At 41.6% G+C, this 17,876-nt stretch overlaps 1 protein-coding gene across 1 annotated transcript in view; it reads right to left on the bottom strand.

Annotated features, from left to right (window-relative positions):
- The window catches only part of sema5a (sema domain, seven thrombospondin repeats (type 1 and type 1-like), transmembrane domain (TM) and short cytoplasmic domain, (semaphorin) 5A), a 99,210-nt gene that overhangs the window by 39,605 nt on the left and 41,729 nt on the right, over window positions 1-17,876 (bottom strand). The window contains exons 10-14 of the mRNA XM_056433545.1: window positions 15,759-15,966; window positions 12,197-12,314; window positions 9,264-9,445; window positions 8,638-8,781; window positions 3,994-4,141 (exon numbers count right to left, since the gene is read on the bottom strand). Coding sequence (XP_056289520.1) covers window positions 3,994-4,141; window positions 8,638-8,781; window positions 9,264-9,445; window positions 12,197-12,314; window positions 15,759-15,966 — 800 coding nt within the window. The remainder of the gene's footprint in view (window positions 1-3,993; window positions 4,142-8,637; window positions 8,782-9,263; window positions 9,446-12,196; window positions 12,315-15,758; window positions 15,967-17,876) is intronic.

Genomic DNA, 17,876 nt, shown 5'->3' with positions numbered 1-17,876 from the left:
GGTTATACACTATAACCTATATTTTTATGTTATGTGTGGACTACATTTCAACAGAAACTAGTGGAAATGCTGAATATATTTATCGGCAAAAGTGCGGAAAAACATTTACTGTGATGCATTATGTAGTTTGAAGAAGTCCGTGGAAGTTTCTCTCTGCTCATTTCTACTCCTAGAGGTGAACAACTGAGTCCTCTTGGCTGGTAACTAAGCTGAATGTAGCACCATCAAAAATAAAAGTAAACAGACATCTTTCTCTCTTTTTTTCATTAATGCTCTTGAATAATTCATTTTCTCGGCCTCACGTGGCGTGATCATCACCAAAAGGGTTCATATGAATTACATTCCTTTTGCAACACTACAGTTAATCAACTACAATGTTGTTCTCTATTTAAGAATACAGAACCTCTCAACAATAATGACTTAATGTTTTGATCAACACAATATTTTTTCAGATATTTCAGGAGAAGCACTCGTGGTGCAGTGCTTCTCAGCCGGGCCACCAAAGCTGTGCTTGTTTATTTGCAGCCCAGATTGCGCCTGCTCCTCTGGGGATACAAACCTGTAATGCAGATACAGTGAAACGAGAGAGACGGAGCAGCGCTGCGAGGAGCAGGGCTCAGACTGATGAAGTTGCAGACATGTGGCCTTTTGCATCAGCAAAATGAGGCACCCTCAGGATTTAATATTTCCACGATGATAAGACTGCTGGGGCTTAAGTCAATGACACTCAGGTCAAACTTACCGAAGGTTTCAAGGAAATATATCAGTGAGAGAGTTTGCTCTTTTAATCATGTGTGGAGCAACATTTTGTTTTTTGTAGGGTCGCGTAAACATTTTTGTTTAAATGAAAGTGTCCTTGAGCTGAATCCCGACTAGCTTCACTTGAGCTACTCTGTGAGACTGTGCACTGAGAGCTCCCTGTGGAGCGGCAGAGACAATTTTGCTTCAGGGATCAATATTAAAACGAAAAAAGTAACAACCGAATAATTTCTTCTTCTCCTAAGCCAGGGGTGGCCAACACGCGGCTCGCGAGCCTCATGCGGCTCTTTGCCTGGTGTCATGCGGCTCTTACGTTCATATCTAAGTTTGTGTTTTTTGTATGCGTGTTCGCTTCTTGAGTTCAATACGGTATTTTTCAAACGCGCATGCGTGAGATGAAAAAAACGCAAAGTTTCCCAGTAGGGCACGGGTCTCAAACTCGTGGGCCAAACGCGGAAAGACCACATCCGAATGTCGAGCGGGCCGTTCTACGGTGGGTTACGCGAATGAAAGTGTCCGAAAATCAAACACTGCACTTACGCCATGAACGCCGCATTATGGGCAGCTGGATGTCCCGCACTATGGCTAAAGTAGTTTACGGTGACGCTTTCGCCAGCCGCCTCAATTCAGCGGACACGGTGTAAGAGCAGCGTTGGAGAACCGCATCCGAATGTCGAACACTCTCTTGGCTAAAGTGGTTTATTGGTGGGCGTTTGATTACTCCAGCCCCTGCAAGTGCACCGTTCGATTTTCGGACACCTGTTCTGATTGACACCATGTGAAGGAATTGCTTGGCAACAACGGAATTAAGCCAGATTTGAAGAGGATTGTTCAAGGCAAGGAATCCCATAAGTCCCACTATGCAACATGCATAGTAAAGAAAACGCTATTGTAAATTATTCTATTTTTGTTTGTGGACTTGGTTGAACTGAGATAATGTGTGTTGTGTGTGTGCGTGAGACAGTGTACACAATGTTCATTGTTGAACATGACAGACCTGTTGTCTTAGTACTGTAGGAGTCCATTTCTGTCATTATCATGTTGGTGTGTGACATTTACAACAAATCTGGCTGATCAGAGGTGTGCGTAAGGCACAAGCACACATATGTGTATGATGTGGCTCTTTGCGGTGACACAGTAAAAAATTTGGCTCTTAGTCTCTGACTGGTTGGCCACCCCTGTCCTAAGCGATTCACTTCGCACCATGTGGGAGTGTTGACCAGACTGTCATCACCAACTTTGGTTCATCTTTGATACTTTTCAAAAATAAGTTACAAAAGTGTTTCTTGCTAATTCTCTGCATGCCATCCCTGTAAAACATCAAGCAGATGTTCGCTCATTGCTGTCTATTGATGTCTGGCAAACTCCGGGAGCTGATCACAGGTGGCGGCTGCTGCGGCGATATCAATCCTGACAGCTAAACATTAATGCACAAACGTACCTTTGCACTACAGCGTCCAAGAAATACACAGTGTTTATCTTTTCAGGTCTCAGTAGGAGGTCGGTCTGAAAAAAAGTAGCTGTTGATGACAGAAGCTGCAACCTGTGTGTGTTGTGTTGTGTTGTGTGTGTGTGTGTGTGTGTGTGTGTGTGCTTGCATGCGCGTGGTCTCCTTCTGTTTAATTAAACATGGATCTGTCCGGGGGAAGAGAACAGAGACAGATGGCGAAAAAGAACAAAAAACTCCATCACATTTTTCACTTGAAGAAAAGTGGGTCCTTGAAGAAATCAAAAGAATGTATTCCCTCCTACTTGATCTTCAAGTGCGAAATTTGTTATCTTCAAAACAACTTTTTTGGAAAGGTGCAAAAACTGTTTCCTGTCTTGAATACTTGACCTTTACTTCTTTAAAGTGCATTGAAGCAATCGACAGCCGTGCCATTTAAGCACCTTAATAGAGTTGGAAATGAAAGGTAGCAAGTGTTCTGAATAAAGATCTGAGTAAATATGCAGATATAATACAAGTTAGCCAAGTTGTCCAAATAAAGATCTCCCAGGAAAATAGAAAGTGTCTCTGCAATCTGTATAATTACAACTCCGGTGGTGAGACGGCCCCAATTAAGTCCATGTTGCAAAGGCTGAAGACAGGGAGTCAATGAGGTAGCAAAACAAAACAAAGAGGGGAAACTAAGTGAATGTAACTCTCCTCTGCCCTTGACACCATTGAAAACAACCTCAAATATCTCCTGTTGAGTGAGCCTGAGCTCAACTTCGCACATCAAACCCACAACTCCAGAAAGACAAAGAAAGACTTTCCCTTTTGGCGACAGCATGAGGAGATACTGAGAGTTCCTTGTGCTCGTCATCACTTCCCTTTTCTGAACTGAGTTGCTCCCTATTGCATTCCCAGGATACCCCTGTGAAGATAATGTGCAATGTCAGAGATAAGACAGATTCCATCTAATGGCAAACTGTGTTTATGTGTGTGAGCCTTACAATATATGGTATTTTCATTTGGGTTTTCTACAGCTACTAATGTGTCATGGGTAATTATCAAATACTATATGCTCTTGAGTTTTGAGTCCACTTGTGTGGGATGTTTCATAATGCTGGCATTATGTTATTTAGCTTCACAACAGGCCATTACACAACACCTGGGCTGTCTTCTTTTTGGCTGAACGTGATTTAATATTTTTTCGGGGTGCAATTTGCAGAAAAAAAAGTCATCCTTTTAATTGTCAATGAGCGTAATCCTGATCTTTAATCTTAATTCTAAACCAGGAGCAGTGTGGTTCCATTAACCATCCAAAACTAAACAGGAGAAATCCCACAAACAAACAAACAAACAAAAAGGCAAAAACAAAAACACACTTCAAGGGGCATGTATCCTCAAGACCATGACCTATATTCTTCAATCCAGGGAGGGGCTACAGCTAATGTTCATTCCTGCTTGTTTTTATCAGGACTGTGGATGAGGGAATGTGTTTGTGTGTGTGTAATAGCACCAGAAATAACACTTGCATCATCCGTGCTTCGGAGAAATCTTTGTGGCAGGAAAATAAGCCCATTCATATGTGGAATGATTACTGTGTGTGTGGTCTTAAATACGCCTTGGTAATAAATCGTATGGCGGCTGCCACTGTATAAATATAGCCAGGGGATTTGGTCGTGTAAGATGTTCCAATTTCATCACCACCGAGTGTTCGCATCAAACGGTTCAGGCTGAGCTCCTGAACAATGAACAGACAGAGACAAGGACGGGTTTAAAGATGGAGCGTGTGAGCGCTGACATACCTGACCACACCCGGGGCAGTCGTTGCCGTTCTCACAGGTTCTGCGTCGTGACTGGACACCTCCGCCGCAGGGCACGGTGCAGCGTTCCCATGCCGACCAGGCCGACCAGTAGACATGCGGTGGGCAGGGCAGGTGTTCATTACAGTACCTGGGCAGCAAGAGCAAAGATCACATGGGATCAGCTTGTGACATTAAGATACATCGGGAACTCCATTGATACAGTAATTTTAAATAATGATCAGTGCATCTTTAATTCAGTTAGTGGATTGTCATTTGTAGTTACAAGATTGACATGCCAAAATATATATGAGGTAGTCAGCAAGCTTTGACAAGAGAGTTTAACTTATACTGGCAACATAGGACTGGATTATATAATGTATGACTGGTGCTTTTGAGTGGTCTGTGGAAAATGGAAAAGCTACTTTATCTGACAGGGCACTACAATGATATGTGAAGGACACTAGAGACGTCACCACACTTTTGAAACCTTTCCACTGAATTGAATCAAAATAGCTTATAATAGGCTTTACTGGTAAAAAAAACCTTCAAACCAAGCCAACAAAAAGCTTTGATGTGGCCATGGACTCGAGAGAACACGGTGCACTGAGAACCAGAATATCTGAATCATGCCACCAGAGACAAGTCTGTGGGAAGATTTCTGTGCACGGTGTAATGGCGACTGTTGCAGAAAAGTACATCTAAAATTCAATCTCAGATCTCAATAAATGTACATATGCATTCTGCATAATTTATTGCTACAGCCTAATAAAAAAGCCAGAAAGATGCATGCATCACACCTAATGACATTGTCTTTACAAGACACTATTACAGCAAAATCTAAAATACTTAATTACTCCGTCCTCATTATACAATAACGACAGTAAATTTCCAGCCTTATTAAAGCCATATCATTTATTTGAGAACTTTTATGCGTACTATAAAATTGTTTTTATTGCTATTTTGTTGTGTTTTGGCACGAGTGCCTTTTGAGGAAAACTGAGTCTTCTTGTGCGCAGCTTTAACTTTATATTCTTCTCGAGAGGCTCAGACTGGGAATTTATATTTTACTATTCCCAAATACTCTGCTTTCATTCACGGCAAATCAAAAGCTACATTCTGTACACTCCTGGTTGTAAAGATCCTCAGAGCTGTGTGTTCTTTCTCCACTTTACTAATCTGCACGCTCGTAGTGGGATGATAGAGAAAGAAGAGTCAGGAGTGGGGGATTACAATCTTGCAAAAACACACACGCATGCACACACACACACATACACACACATACACACTCACGCACAGACATTCATGCAAACAGGCTTATATGCAGAGCTGCACTACAGGACAAAAACTGCTATGATCAAGCAGTTTTAGACAAGTCCTAGCTTTAGTCCATCTCCATCTCCCCCTTTACTATTAACTCTAAAACACACACTGATCAGAATAAAACGCTCCTAATTACTCGCTATAGGCTGAGTAAGCAGTGTGGACGTTGTCCTTGTGTGCTGAGGGAAATATAAACAGACGGTTCATAAATGCAGGCATTAAGCAGCCAGGTTTAAGCCCATAGCACTGTTGTGCACAGCCGGTTTCAGAATATTTGCGTTGTCTTTAAAGGCTCTGCTTGCTGCAAACAATCAGGGTTAAACTTATGGGAAGACCGGTGGCTAAAAAAGAAGAGGTGAGAAAAGAGGTTACATATATATTTTTTAGTGCTGTGAAAAATAACGCGTTAACTCAGTTAATTCAATTACAGGTTTAACTAGTTTTTTTTTTTTTAACGCATTTAACGCATGCGCAGAATGAGCTTCCAATGCGTCTGTTGTTGGTCGTCGGGACGAAAAAAAAGTCACTTGCAAAATGAGCTTCCAATACACCACTTCAATCTGAACTCTGTCCGCTCTCATGCAGACGGTCTGTTCATCGGTAATGATCCTTCCGCAGGTTCACCTCCGGAAACCTTGTTACGACTTGTACTTCCTGTAGATCAGGGTCTCAACACGTCGATCGCGACCTGCCAGTCGATCGCGGCGTAGTATGGTAGATCACATGACATTAAAAAAATTGGCCCGCCCCTGACATGTTCTCTATAGCAGGTCTTTGTTCTTTTATCAAACTAAACGTCTGTTATTGATCGTATTCCACAGCAGCATGTCATTTCTGTCTCTTCGTTGCGTTAACACTTATCGATCTCCGTCTCGCGCCACAGAACTCCGTGCGCGCATCGGGACCGAGCAAAAAAAAGTCACTTGTCAATCTGTCCACCTTTCGATTGTATCATGGTGGAGTTAATGGTTGACAAACAAGAGAAAATGCTCTGTTTAACCCTCCTGTTACCTTTACATTTACTTAACATATTTTACCCTCGGGGTCAATTTGACCCCAGCAATTAAAACCTCCAGAAAATTATTAGAATTAATATTGCTTCCCAAGTTTAAGTGTGAGGTACTTTATGTTTGTTTGTTGACTACCTAAATAGCCCTTTAAATAAATAAAAGTTGATATTTCTGATATGTTTGACACAGTGAAAATAGCCTGGGGTCAAATTGACCCCAAAGAACACCGACATTAAACATTGAATGGGGTCAAATTGACCCGAAAGGTAACAGGAGGGTGAAACATTCTGTTTAGGATGAAGATGTATTAATGTTCCATATGGAAGAAAACTGCTAAATAACTGCTGAGTTGCAGCACCATTGTATAGAAGAATGTATAAATGTATATATCCATCTTTTGTCATAAATCTCTATGTTCTCACAAAATATACCGAGAATATCGGTAATATGTGATTAATCATGATTAATCCACAAAAACCTGTGATTAATCCGATTAACATTTTTAATCGTTTCACAGCCCTAATATTTTTGTAAATATGTGTAATTATCAGCACACACCATATGCATGCTTGCTTGAACATAAGTATTGCGCATTAATCCAAACTGGGTACTCGAGGCAACATGGGAAGAACAGAGTGAGCAGTGAGGCTTATTGCAGACGCCTCACACTTCTGAAAGGGGGCCTGTGCTCCATAAAATAAAAGTACTTCACAGCATTAAAAGTCTTGTTCGGCACGCTAAAGCTGATAAGTGTCAGTCCTTTTTCAAGACTTTACCGATTAGTTAGATAAGTTAGTACAAAAGAGCTTTTTCACACATGGGCAACTATAAACAACAGATGTGGAAGTTTTTGGACACCATTACTCAGATTGAACATTCAATGAGAAGATTTCCTCTGCAAGCATTGGTGATGTACATGTCTGATACACCTGTATATGCTCACATTGAACACATACACAAACAATGTAGAGTGTCCCTGTCTTATCCTTTCCACCCACAGGCAGACTTAAACTGACAAAGCATAATTCATCTGTTAACACCATTTATTGATCGCTCTGCATTAACATCCATCCCTTTGTCTCTCGCTGAACCCCCCCCCCCCTCCCCCTACACACACACAAACACTAAAACACACAGAGACTCCTCAAAGATCCCTTTCCAGCCCTCACAGTTGGCCCCTAACTGGCTGAAGGTGTTTTAAAGAGCTGATCAGAGCAAGTACTGAAAGCAGGAAGGGGAGATGAAACAAAGGAGATTAAAGATCGAAAATAAAAGAGGGAGGGCAAAACCTGCTTCTGGCTTCCTGTGGTCTGTAGTGCCAGCCAGCGGTTTTTCTGTTGTGGCTTGTGAGTAACGGGGCTGTGCCAGATATTCCATTTATTTTCCTCAGAGGCTCTTGCGGAGCGGTCCTCTTCTCAAGGACTGCTCCGCCAGGAGCATCAGTGAGTGAGAAAAGGGAGGTTAGAGGAGGAATAGAGGAAATGACAAAGTGCAAAGAAATGAGCAAAAAAAGGATGTAATATAAGGTTCATCCTTGAAGGCCATATCCAATTAATTGTCCATCACAATGCTCTTTCTGTTGCCGTGGCAACAATCGGTAACGCTGTATTTCAATTTTTTGCTTTCCCGTACCCTCTGAACTGTATCTATTTTCACGTTTTCCACCTCCATGTATGGCTAACTGCAGGAGCTGGTTGAAAAACATCAGCAGGATGCCTAACTTGGACACACAGAGGCTTCATAGATACAGAAGTGAAATGCCTCTGTTCATTAAGAACAGATAGTCTCTATGAAGATGGAATTGAAATATTGTAATATAGCCACTGTATCACATTTTTGAAGACCATGGAAGCTGTCACAGCTTTCCTCAGTCATTTCTTTGATTTGGACAATACTGAAATAAAGTTTGAGATCCAGAACAAATTGAGAGAAGAACAAAACTTCCACTTTTAGAATACTCATTGCTTGACCCGATCTACCTGGGATGATTTGGATGTCTCTTTGCGCTACTTCACATTCAAAAAGGCGATTATATCTGCCGCAAAGCATCCAAAGCTTCAACACGTAGACTCTGCCTGTGTGTGAAAGCCAGATAATTACCCGAGCCCAGGCCTATCCCACTCATTCCAAAAGGGGCTGTCACAAAGTTGGACAGAATTGAGAAAAAAAGAGACGCAGTGGAAATCATGCTTCCTAACTGATGGCTAATAGCTGTCTTTTTTACAGCATTTATTTGCTTTAATTAATACGTGTGACTGAATGTATAAACCTGTGTGTGTGTGTGTGTGTGTGTGTGTGTGTGTGTGTGCTATACCTCTCCTCACGGTTCTGGCCCACACACACTCGTCCTCCGTGGCGAGGGGACGGGTTGCTGCAGGAGCGTTGACGGACCTGGAAGCCGATGCTACAGCTGGTGCTGCAGGGAGACCAGGAGGTCCAAGGAGTCCACGCGCCGTTTCTATGGAGACGCACAGAGCAACATCAGTCTCAGCTACTTTAGCTACGGATGCAGTGGTGATGGCCGCTGGAAAAACAAGACTACGGCAGGAAGATATCAACAGGGACATACAACATACAGAGCAAATCTGTGCTACGGATTTCATACAGCTGTACTTTTCTGTTTCTGTGTATATATATATATATATATATAAAATATCTTTTCTTTTTGTTTTTCTTTCACTGCTAGTCAGATTATATATTTTTGACTATTTCATTTGAGCTCTAGTTACTACTTAAAAAAAATTAATTCGACTCAAAGATGAATTTAGTGTTAAAAAAAACAATTGATAAATTATTAATAATGAAGATAATCCTCAGGTGCTTCAGTCATCAACACCGCACACATTCTATCTTTCATGCAAGGATATGTTTGGTGCAAGGCAGCAGCAATAAAGTAAAACAAACGGAGGCTTTATAGATGTGTATCAACAAAGAACGTACCTGGAGCAGTTTGCGACCTCGACACTGATGCCATAGCAATGCTGGCCTCCACAATGAGGGGCGGGGCTATCACAGGCTCGTGTCCGACAAAGACAGGAGTCCACGTTGCCGCCATCATTATGACTACATATGGACCAGCCTGACCAGGCACCAAAGCCTCCATCAACAGTCACGTTACGGATCTGTTAGCATTGAAAAGGGACACAAATAAAACTGTTGAGAGTAATGGCTTTTCTGATAAACTGGTCATTGCATTAGACTGATGCTCTCAGGAATGTATTGCTCTGGGAGACGCAGCCCACGGCGAGCACAGAAATCAATTTTCCTCAAATATATTTAAAAAGAACTGCATTACATTAACTGCAGCACATGTATGCAGTTATATGGAGAAGATGTGCTGGAAACATGAGGAGTCAATATGAAAATTGGCGCAGGATACGATGATATTCCAAAACAGCTCAAGAGAGGCAAATGAATGCTGTGCATGGCCACGTTCAAAGGAAAAAATTATGAGGAAATAAAAGTGGCAGCAGAAATAGATACAGTATATGAAGCAAAACGGAATGAAACAGGAAGGCTCAGATATTACAGGAGCTATGAATTACGAGTGATGTCCTAGGCCCACGAGCTAAATACAAAAATGCAGCGGTGTGAGACTGCAGATGATATGAGCCATGTCGCTGCTACATTTCAGGGTAATTTACAAATGCAAAGAACAATTTCATACAGTGGGAAAAGAGAGCATGATCATCAGCTGTTTTGGCAGAAGCAGAAATAACTCTCTTTTTGGTAATTGTACTCTGCCGTGTGCATAAATGGATGATGCTTGGATAAGACAGGCAACATTTGCATCGATGGGCTGCATGAAAAAGCAAACAACTAGAAAAAGACAGACAACATATTTTACCAATCATGAACAGCCAAGATGATAAATGTGATGATGTCTGTATTTTTTTGTCCTAAAAGTATATCGACTGAAAATAACATGTGTAAACAATTTCACGACAGTGCCAAAACAGAAATTAAATTGTGCTAGATCAATTCTAAAGGGCGATGAAAAGTTTTATGGTGCAATAAAAAAAAAAGTCAAAAAGAATACTTTGTTTTTCCTAGGTGGAAATTGTAACAGTTTCTGTCTTTTCTTATTCTAAAGAATACTGTGATAATGTTTTGTAGAGTGGGGCTTAGTTGAAATGACTTTGAGTGAGTTCCTTCTGAAAATATATTTGGTACACATTTCAATTTTACTTCAGTGGAAACATACAGAAAAGCACTTGAGACTTGTTCCTTCCCGAAAACTACGGAGAAACTCATTTCTGGTTTCCATATCGTGAATCTGTGATGCCAGATGGCGTTTGTGAATAAGTTGGTAAAACATATCTCCTGTCTGCCTACACAACGTGTGTGAAAAACCTGGCCAACACCTCAACAATTCCACTTTGCAGGAGAAAAAAACAGAGCAGACATTCAGCCGGTGGAGCCGTTTTCAAAACTGTTAATTGACTCACAGGGAGTGAAACACTAACTCTGATGCAAGACAGCTTCGCGTTTTTCAGATTTCACATCTTGGCATGGAAATGTTGCAAGCAGAAATCATTTCCCCATTCTGGTCTGGCTTCACAAGCCCAATTGTAAATCATTCATCTCTGTCAGAATATAAAGTGATTACCGGCAAAGTTAATTCATGCTCACTCTAAATGGATTGGATTGGATCTGCTTAGACCAAGGTTTAAGTGGGCAAATACATATTCCATAACTAGTGTGGGCAGTGGTATATGGCCATGTGAAAACACATAAAATCTAAAGGATTGATGGCTACACTGCTGCTGGAAACATGGACTTTAGCTGTAATCAAAGCCTGCATTCAAAATAATAGTTTAAAAACAGTCAGCTAAGCATCCAGACTGGGAAACATCTACCAAACCCTCTCGAGCTCAATTAACACATTGTTTATATGTGGTGTGCTTAAAACTGTAAGTGTGAAAATGACAAGTTTTATGGAAAGAGCAGTTGCCAGAAAGCTGATAAGTGAGCTTTAAAAGTGCTGGTACGAAGATTTCCTAATTTTTCCCTCCTGTTTCCGCTCTTTATAGCTGACATGAAAGTATGACTATGTTTGATGGAGTAATGACTCCAGAAATACTTGGCTGAGGGAGCCTAAGCCTCTCACATAATCTTCATTTTTTTTATAGCTGTAACCAGTCGTGACTTTGCAAAATTATAATATGTGTGTGTGTGTCTGTCTATGTGCATATGCACACCCAATTATTTTTTGTCCATTTGCAGTATATCTCTGAATGCATATGAGAATGCAGTGTTTCTGCCAGAGCTCTGCTGACAGATGCCACCGGGTGCTGCTCAGTGGCTTGACTGCCAGATGTTCTTCTGAACAAGAAGCCACATAAAAGGACACGATGGCCCCACAGCACTCTCCGCTGTGACTGGCTTGAAAATGTCTGAAAAAGAGCAGAGCTGCCCGGCCCCTAATACCGCTCCAAAATGTGGTGCATGTTAAAATAAATGGAAAATCTGTTTTTCTAATGAACAAGCAGTCAGAGGTGAATGATTGAGGCTGTGCTGTGGATCACTAGCGGGGTACACTTTGTCTCCCTTGAAGTCAAGTGGTTCAGTCCCAAGATGCCCTTTCTTTAGCGAAGATATGTTTCACCAGCTGGTTTTAGGGAATGCTGCCTGTTAGTGAAAGTATGGTAAGAATACAGAGTAGGCACAGCTTTCAAAAGAGAGGAGCAACGATGAATGGGAGTATTAAATCCATGTGGAGGGGAGAGTGACCGTGAAGGCCGAGTAAGGATAATTGAGTAGTCTACCAACTTTAAAGTTTCACAGTGGAGACAGCAAAGAAAGTGAGTAACAAGCAAGTGAACTGCGATGAGGTGTGTGAACGGGTCGGAAAGCCGCTGAGTGACACTCACGGGGCATTTTGTGATGCTCTGCTCCCATTGGCTCATCCTGACGCTTTCCTCCAGCGTGGTGCACTTCTTCAACAACAGGTCCCAACCACAGTACGGGTCCCTGGCTCCCACGCAGGCTCTGGAAGGATAACACATTTAACTTTTAACGGGCTTTCGTTAACCGGTCATGTGAAAACAGATAGCTCTGCATTGTGCAGGATATGATATCTAACATCAGGTTGAGACAAAGCAGGGAGATTATTGAGAAAGCTGGAAGATAAAGTGGAGGAATAAATGATGGATGGTAAAAATAGACTGAAAGAGAGTGGCAAAAGATAGGAGAAACAGGAATGAAGAGAGACCTGTAGAGGTGCAGAAAATGAGGGTGACGGAGTGACAGAGAGGAGAGAGATCAGAAAGGCAGGATACAAATGTTAATAACCGTCTTGCACTGCTCTACAATGCGTACATTGGATCAGCATCCTAAATTCATATCTAAACACAATATGCTGACTAATTTATCAGGTAATCTTCAGACAAGTGCGAGGATTATAGTTTTGAGCCTGCATACACACACATACATTTCTGACTCAAATGCCTTATCAGCTCCACAAAGATTCCCTGCGAGGATACTGTAGCAAAGATAGCGGGTTCTGTCTTTGCCGCATCTGCTTCAGGTGGTTGACTGAGTCCAATAAAAAGCCTGATGTTACTCTTTTCATGCAAATGTGAGTCTGAGGTGATGGCACAATGACATATCTCTGCACCACAAACTTCGACATGCCCCTAGTGATCTGTAACTCAAGTTGTCTGTGGGCTTCATAACAGTGAACTAAGCAAAGACACAAACGCGAGTGCAAGGGTACAAGAGCATATGCATCCATCCATGTGAAAATGCAGAAAGGCATACAGCTTGCTTGCACACACTGAAGCTGACATAGTGGCCGTTTCTCAATTCCAAGTACGCTGAGTACACAAGTCTGTACTTGTGTACTTTTGGAGTTTGGACTTGGGAGTCCAGACTCCAAAGGACGGGAGGACAGAGGACGGTCTTTCTGCAATTGGAACAGCGGCTGACTGGATGACGTCACCACATCAGCTGTTCTTGCTCAAGAGTTTACTCCAATTATTAACTGTAAATTATTTTATACAGTCAAACAAAATATGACAACCCTGCCTTTTTCATTATCCTTTAAATATAATTATTTTATTTTTAATTGTGTGTGTGGATATGTATATATATATACATACACACATATATATATGTACTGTATATATATATTGTGTTTGAAAATATATAGTGTATATACTGTATAAATATGTGCATATATATAAGTTATATACAGGACTGTCTCAGAAAATTAGAATATTGTGATAAAGTTCTTTATTTTCTGTAATGCAATTAAAAAAACAAAAATGTCATGCATTCTGGATTCATTACAAATCAACTGAAATATTGCAAGCCTTTTATTCTTTTAATATTGCTGATTATGGCTTACAGCTTAAGAAAACTCTAAAATCCTATCTCATAAAATTTTAATATTTCCTCAGACCAAGTAAAAAAAGATTTATAACAGCTGAGTGTTTGTCAAGGCTCAGGAAACCCTTGCAGGTGTTTCGAGTTAATTAGACAATTCAAGTGATTTGTTTAATACCCTACTAGTATACTTTTTCATGATATTCTAATATTTAGAGATAGGATATTTGAGTTTTCTTAAGCTGTAAGCCATAATCAGCAATATTAAAAGAATAAAAGGCTTGCAATATTTCAGTTGATTTGTAATGAATCCAGAATGCATGACATTTTTGTTTTTTAAATTGCATTACAGAAAATAAAGAACTTCATCACAATATTCTAATTTTCTGAGACAGTCCTGTATATAAATATATATATATATAGTTATATGTAATTATATGTAATTTCAAACAAGTAAAAAGACACCGCTATAGTTCAATGTTAAAGTTGAATTAAAATATTAAATTATGAAGTCAAACTGATTTAAGATTATCTGTGAATAAATAATAAACTCTTTGTGCTCGTTAGATCCTCCAAAATCCAATTAGTATATCTTATGTTTAACCGCTATAGAGACATCAGGGCCAGTAGAGCATTTAAAAAAGTCCTGCCGAGATCAGGCTGCTCTCGGCGGCCACACAGCGCGCTGACCGCCCGGCGCTGCGGAGTTTACTGGTCCCGCGAGCAGAACTTCAAATCTACGGCGCAGATCTTTATTAGGCGTAACCAGAACAAACCGACCACAGATTTGATTTTTAAACTACTAACTTCTCGCCTGAAAACATCCTAAAATTACATTCCGTGACTCAACAACAGTAGTAGGCTATTTAGAAAAGTCAACTGTCAGTTGTTTATTTTCCCCTCCGCTATTGTTTCCGGTTGCTGGTGCGATTGTGAAATACATTCTGGGATATCGGCTGGCCAGAGTACGCACAAGTCTCCTCTGACGCATCCTCCGGAAAATGGGAGGATCAAGTCACATCCGGGCATTCTGACCGTGCTTTGGCGAGAAGCGGACTTTGAATTGGAACATGTACTCGGGCTGCGACTGATGACGTTTCACGAATCCACGAGAACACAAGTAGGCTATACACAAGAACGCCGATTGATAAACGCAGAGTGTCTGGGTGGCTAACGAAAAGCAGAGCATTATGGACTGTATCTGTAACAACAAGGATATCAGGGGTGACGACAGCAGCACAAAATGAAAGGGAGAGAAAACAAGACGATGCCTGTCTTTCAGGGGGCCTTAAGGGCCTGGCAGATTGTACACCACCCTTCAGTGAGCCACACAGCACACATGGCCAAACAGCAGCTTTATTTTTTATCAAGCAGGTATACCTCACAGGCATATCAGCGATGAAGCCAGTACCTCCCTGCAGTATTGTACCTGCCCGTCTGTTTGCATGGTTTGATTTCTTGTATTCGTTTTGCTTGTTTTTTGGCTTTCCTAAACTCTTTCACACTCTCTTAAAAAGGAAAAAAGGGAAGTCTGGGAAAAGGCATGCAGTGCCGTAATGGCTACGTCATGTATCACAGAGCTGTAGCTGTAATATGAAGCCTAACTCTTCTGTATATTCCAATAACAGCTCTTTGTGCCAGAGATAAGGAATGCAGGTGTGATTCCTCTTCTGCGCGCGATGATGGATGGGATTCCAATCTTGTGCTACGTCTCGACACTCTGGCCTCTGCCTCGGGTTTTTCTTCACAAATATTTATGCCTTGATGGAGCATCTTCCAGACAGACAGCAAGTCAATATATCTGCTAAACACACAGAGCTGCAATAGAACTGGGCACGGGAGACAGAAAGCGCACAGTTTGATGATGACGGGTGGAAAACAGTGAGACAGACGGATGGAGAGCAGCCGTGGGCACCTCCAGTGGCTCAGACAAAAAGTGATATACAGGGTTTTAAATACCAACAAAGGCCCCTGACCCAACACAAAGGCCTGGCCCTCTCAGATAAAGAGAAATGAAAGGAATAATAAAAAGAAAACTTTGTCGTGTTCACGTTTGCACATTTGTTTCCATTGAGATGAATGATGCTGGGCTGTGCATGTACTCACTCTCTGCTTTTGTGGTAGCTGCATCTCTTAAGCGGGATCTTGATGACCTGGTCTCTTACACCCACATAGAGCTCACTGCGGCTATGCAGGATCAGCAGGCTTCGGATCGGCTGTCTCTTCCTGGGCGGGAACAACTCGATCTCCTCCAACAGGCAGCTCCCCGTAGACAGGTTGAGAGGGGAAAGCACTTTCCTGATAGTACCGTAATCTGGAAGAGAAAGAGGGGGTGGGGGAAATAATTTGGTCACACGGAGGAAGACGGTTGTTTATCTGTAGAAGAAAAGGTCAAGTGGCGGAGAGAAACGGAGAGGCAGGGTAAGAAGAACAGAGAGTTAGATATGGTAAAAACAACAACAAAAATATCGTGGATCAGCAAAACTGCACACAAGCCAATGTGAACTCAATGTAAAGCACACAGCAATCATCCCAACAGAGAGGTTCTGGAACAGGACAGGTGGAGGCTGGCTTGTCAAGCTGGGTTATGCCGTCAAAATACTGGTCTGTATGCAACCAGGAAACTTGTACAGTATTGCACATGAATTCATAATTTCTGGCTTTTCTTTGAAGGGATATTCCAGGGGTGAAAGCACCTTGAAAAGTGTGGAAACCCATGCCTTTGCGAATGCGTCCTGACCCATATTTTATGTAAGGTAGGTCCCGTGAGATCATGTTGGGGGCAATTTCTTGTGGCAGAGCATAAACAAACATAATCTCTTGTACGTGCGATCCTCTGGGTGAAAAAAAGGTAATTACATGCAGAGTAATGCCAGGGAAAGAACGGTGAATGCATATACTTAATTTCAAAGTAAGGAATGTAAAAGTTAAGCCTGAAGCAGTGTGGGACAGTTTCACATTACTTAGTGATATGTTAAAGGAATATGATTACCATTTTAAGTGTTACTATTTTGACAATCAGAAATGTGATCTGTTTGCTAATTTAAAGGAGGGTGGATATCAGTATGGTCTCTAGTGCGGCTTTGCCAGCTTCTTAGCTGGCCCGATAATCTTAGTCGCTGGTGAGCCACATTCAGGAAATCAGCAGGTTTTATTCACAGAGGGACAATGTGAAAACCCCGAAGATTCACTGTGAGGACTTCTGGAGAGTTATGTAGTAGCATTGTCTAAGTATAAACTACGTTGATGCTCACTCAATACTGTGGATGCCTGTGTAACAACATAGTTGTTGCATCACATTATTATAATACCTACAATCATACTGTGTATACAAGGTGTATTCTCTACATTCTTCTCAAATAATTTGCACCTGTCTTTGTGCTTCTGCAACAACATATATGCTTTCCGTATCTTATAATTTCTCCCTTTCTAATCCTTCATGGGTTGATGCAATTACTTTTTCAATGAGTGATACCCCCCCCCCCTCCCCCCCAAGGCATTTACTTTCAACAACTTAGAGCTTCACAATTGGTTGGAAGCCAGAAAGTCAAGGAAATCTTTGGCTGTAATTTAAATCTGTCCATGTTAACTGGAAGAGAAAATGTTGCTGGAGGGCTGCAATTACTAACGAGGGCTGAATAATGAGGTGAAGTAAATTTGCTGAAAACCACATGTTTGATTAAAATAACCATACACCTTGACATCTTTGGTCCCACAGTTGGAGCGATTAGGTTTTCCACAATGGCTCCAATCAGCAGGGTGCTTTTCCGCGTTAATAATAGTATGTGATTAGGTACAGTATGCGCGCTAACCAATGGACTTGGCAGGATTTCAGTTGTTTTCATGAGCGTCTGGTTAGTGTCTGGGGAACCTGCAGTGTGGGCAGCTCTGGTCCGACGCTACATTTATCACAGCACCATGCAAACAATGAGAGGGGAGCTTTTTAGGGATATGCCAAGCATAGAGCCAGTGAACTGGAACAGGTTGTACATGTGTGTGTGTGTGTGTGCGTGTGTGTGTGTGTGTGTGTGTGCGTGTGTGTGTGTGTGTGCATGTGTGTGTGTGTGTGTGCGTGCGTGCGTGCGTGAGCATGTGAGAGTGTGTGTGATATCCTAGAATAACACTGACTAACAACAGGAAGATCATGTTGACATTTCCCTCTGGTGCTATTGTAAATTAGCACAGTGAAGTGGGTCACTAGGTTCAAATTCTGTCCAGTACATC

This window comes from Pseudoliparis swirei, chromosome 16 (assembly GCF_029220125.1).
Source record: "Pseudoliparis swirei isolate HS2019 ecotype Mariana Trench chromosome 16, NWPU_hadal_v1, whole genome shotgun sequence".
NCBI lineage: Eukaryota > Metazoa > Chordata > Actinopteri > Perciformes > Liparidae > Pseudoliparis > Pseudoliparis swirei.
This window is presented reverse-complemented; position numbering and strand designations above follow the sequence as displayed.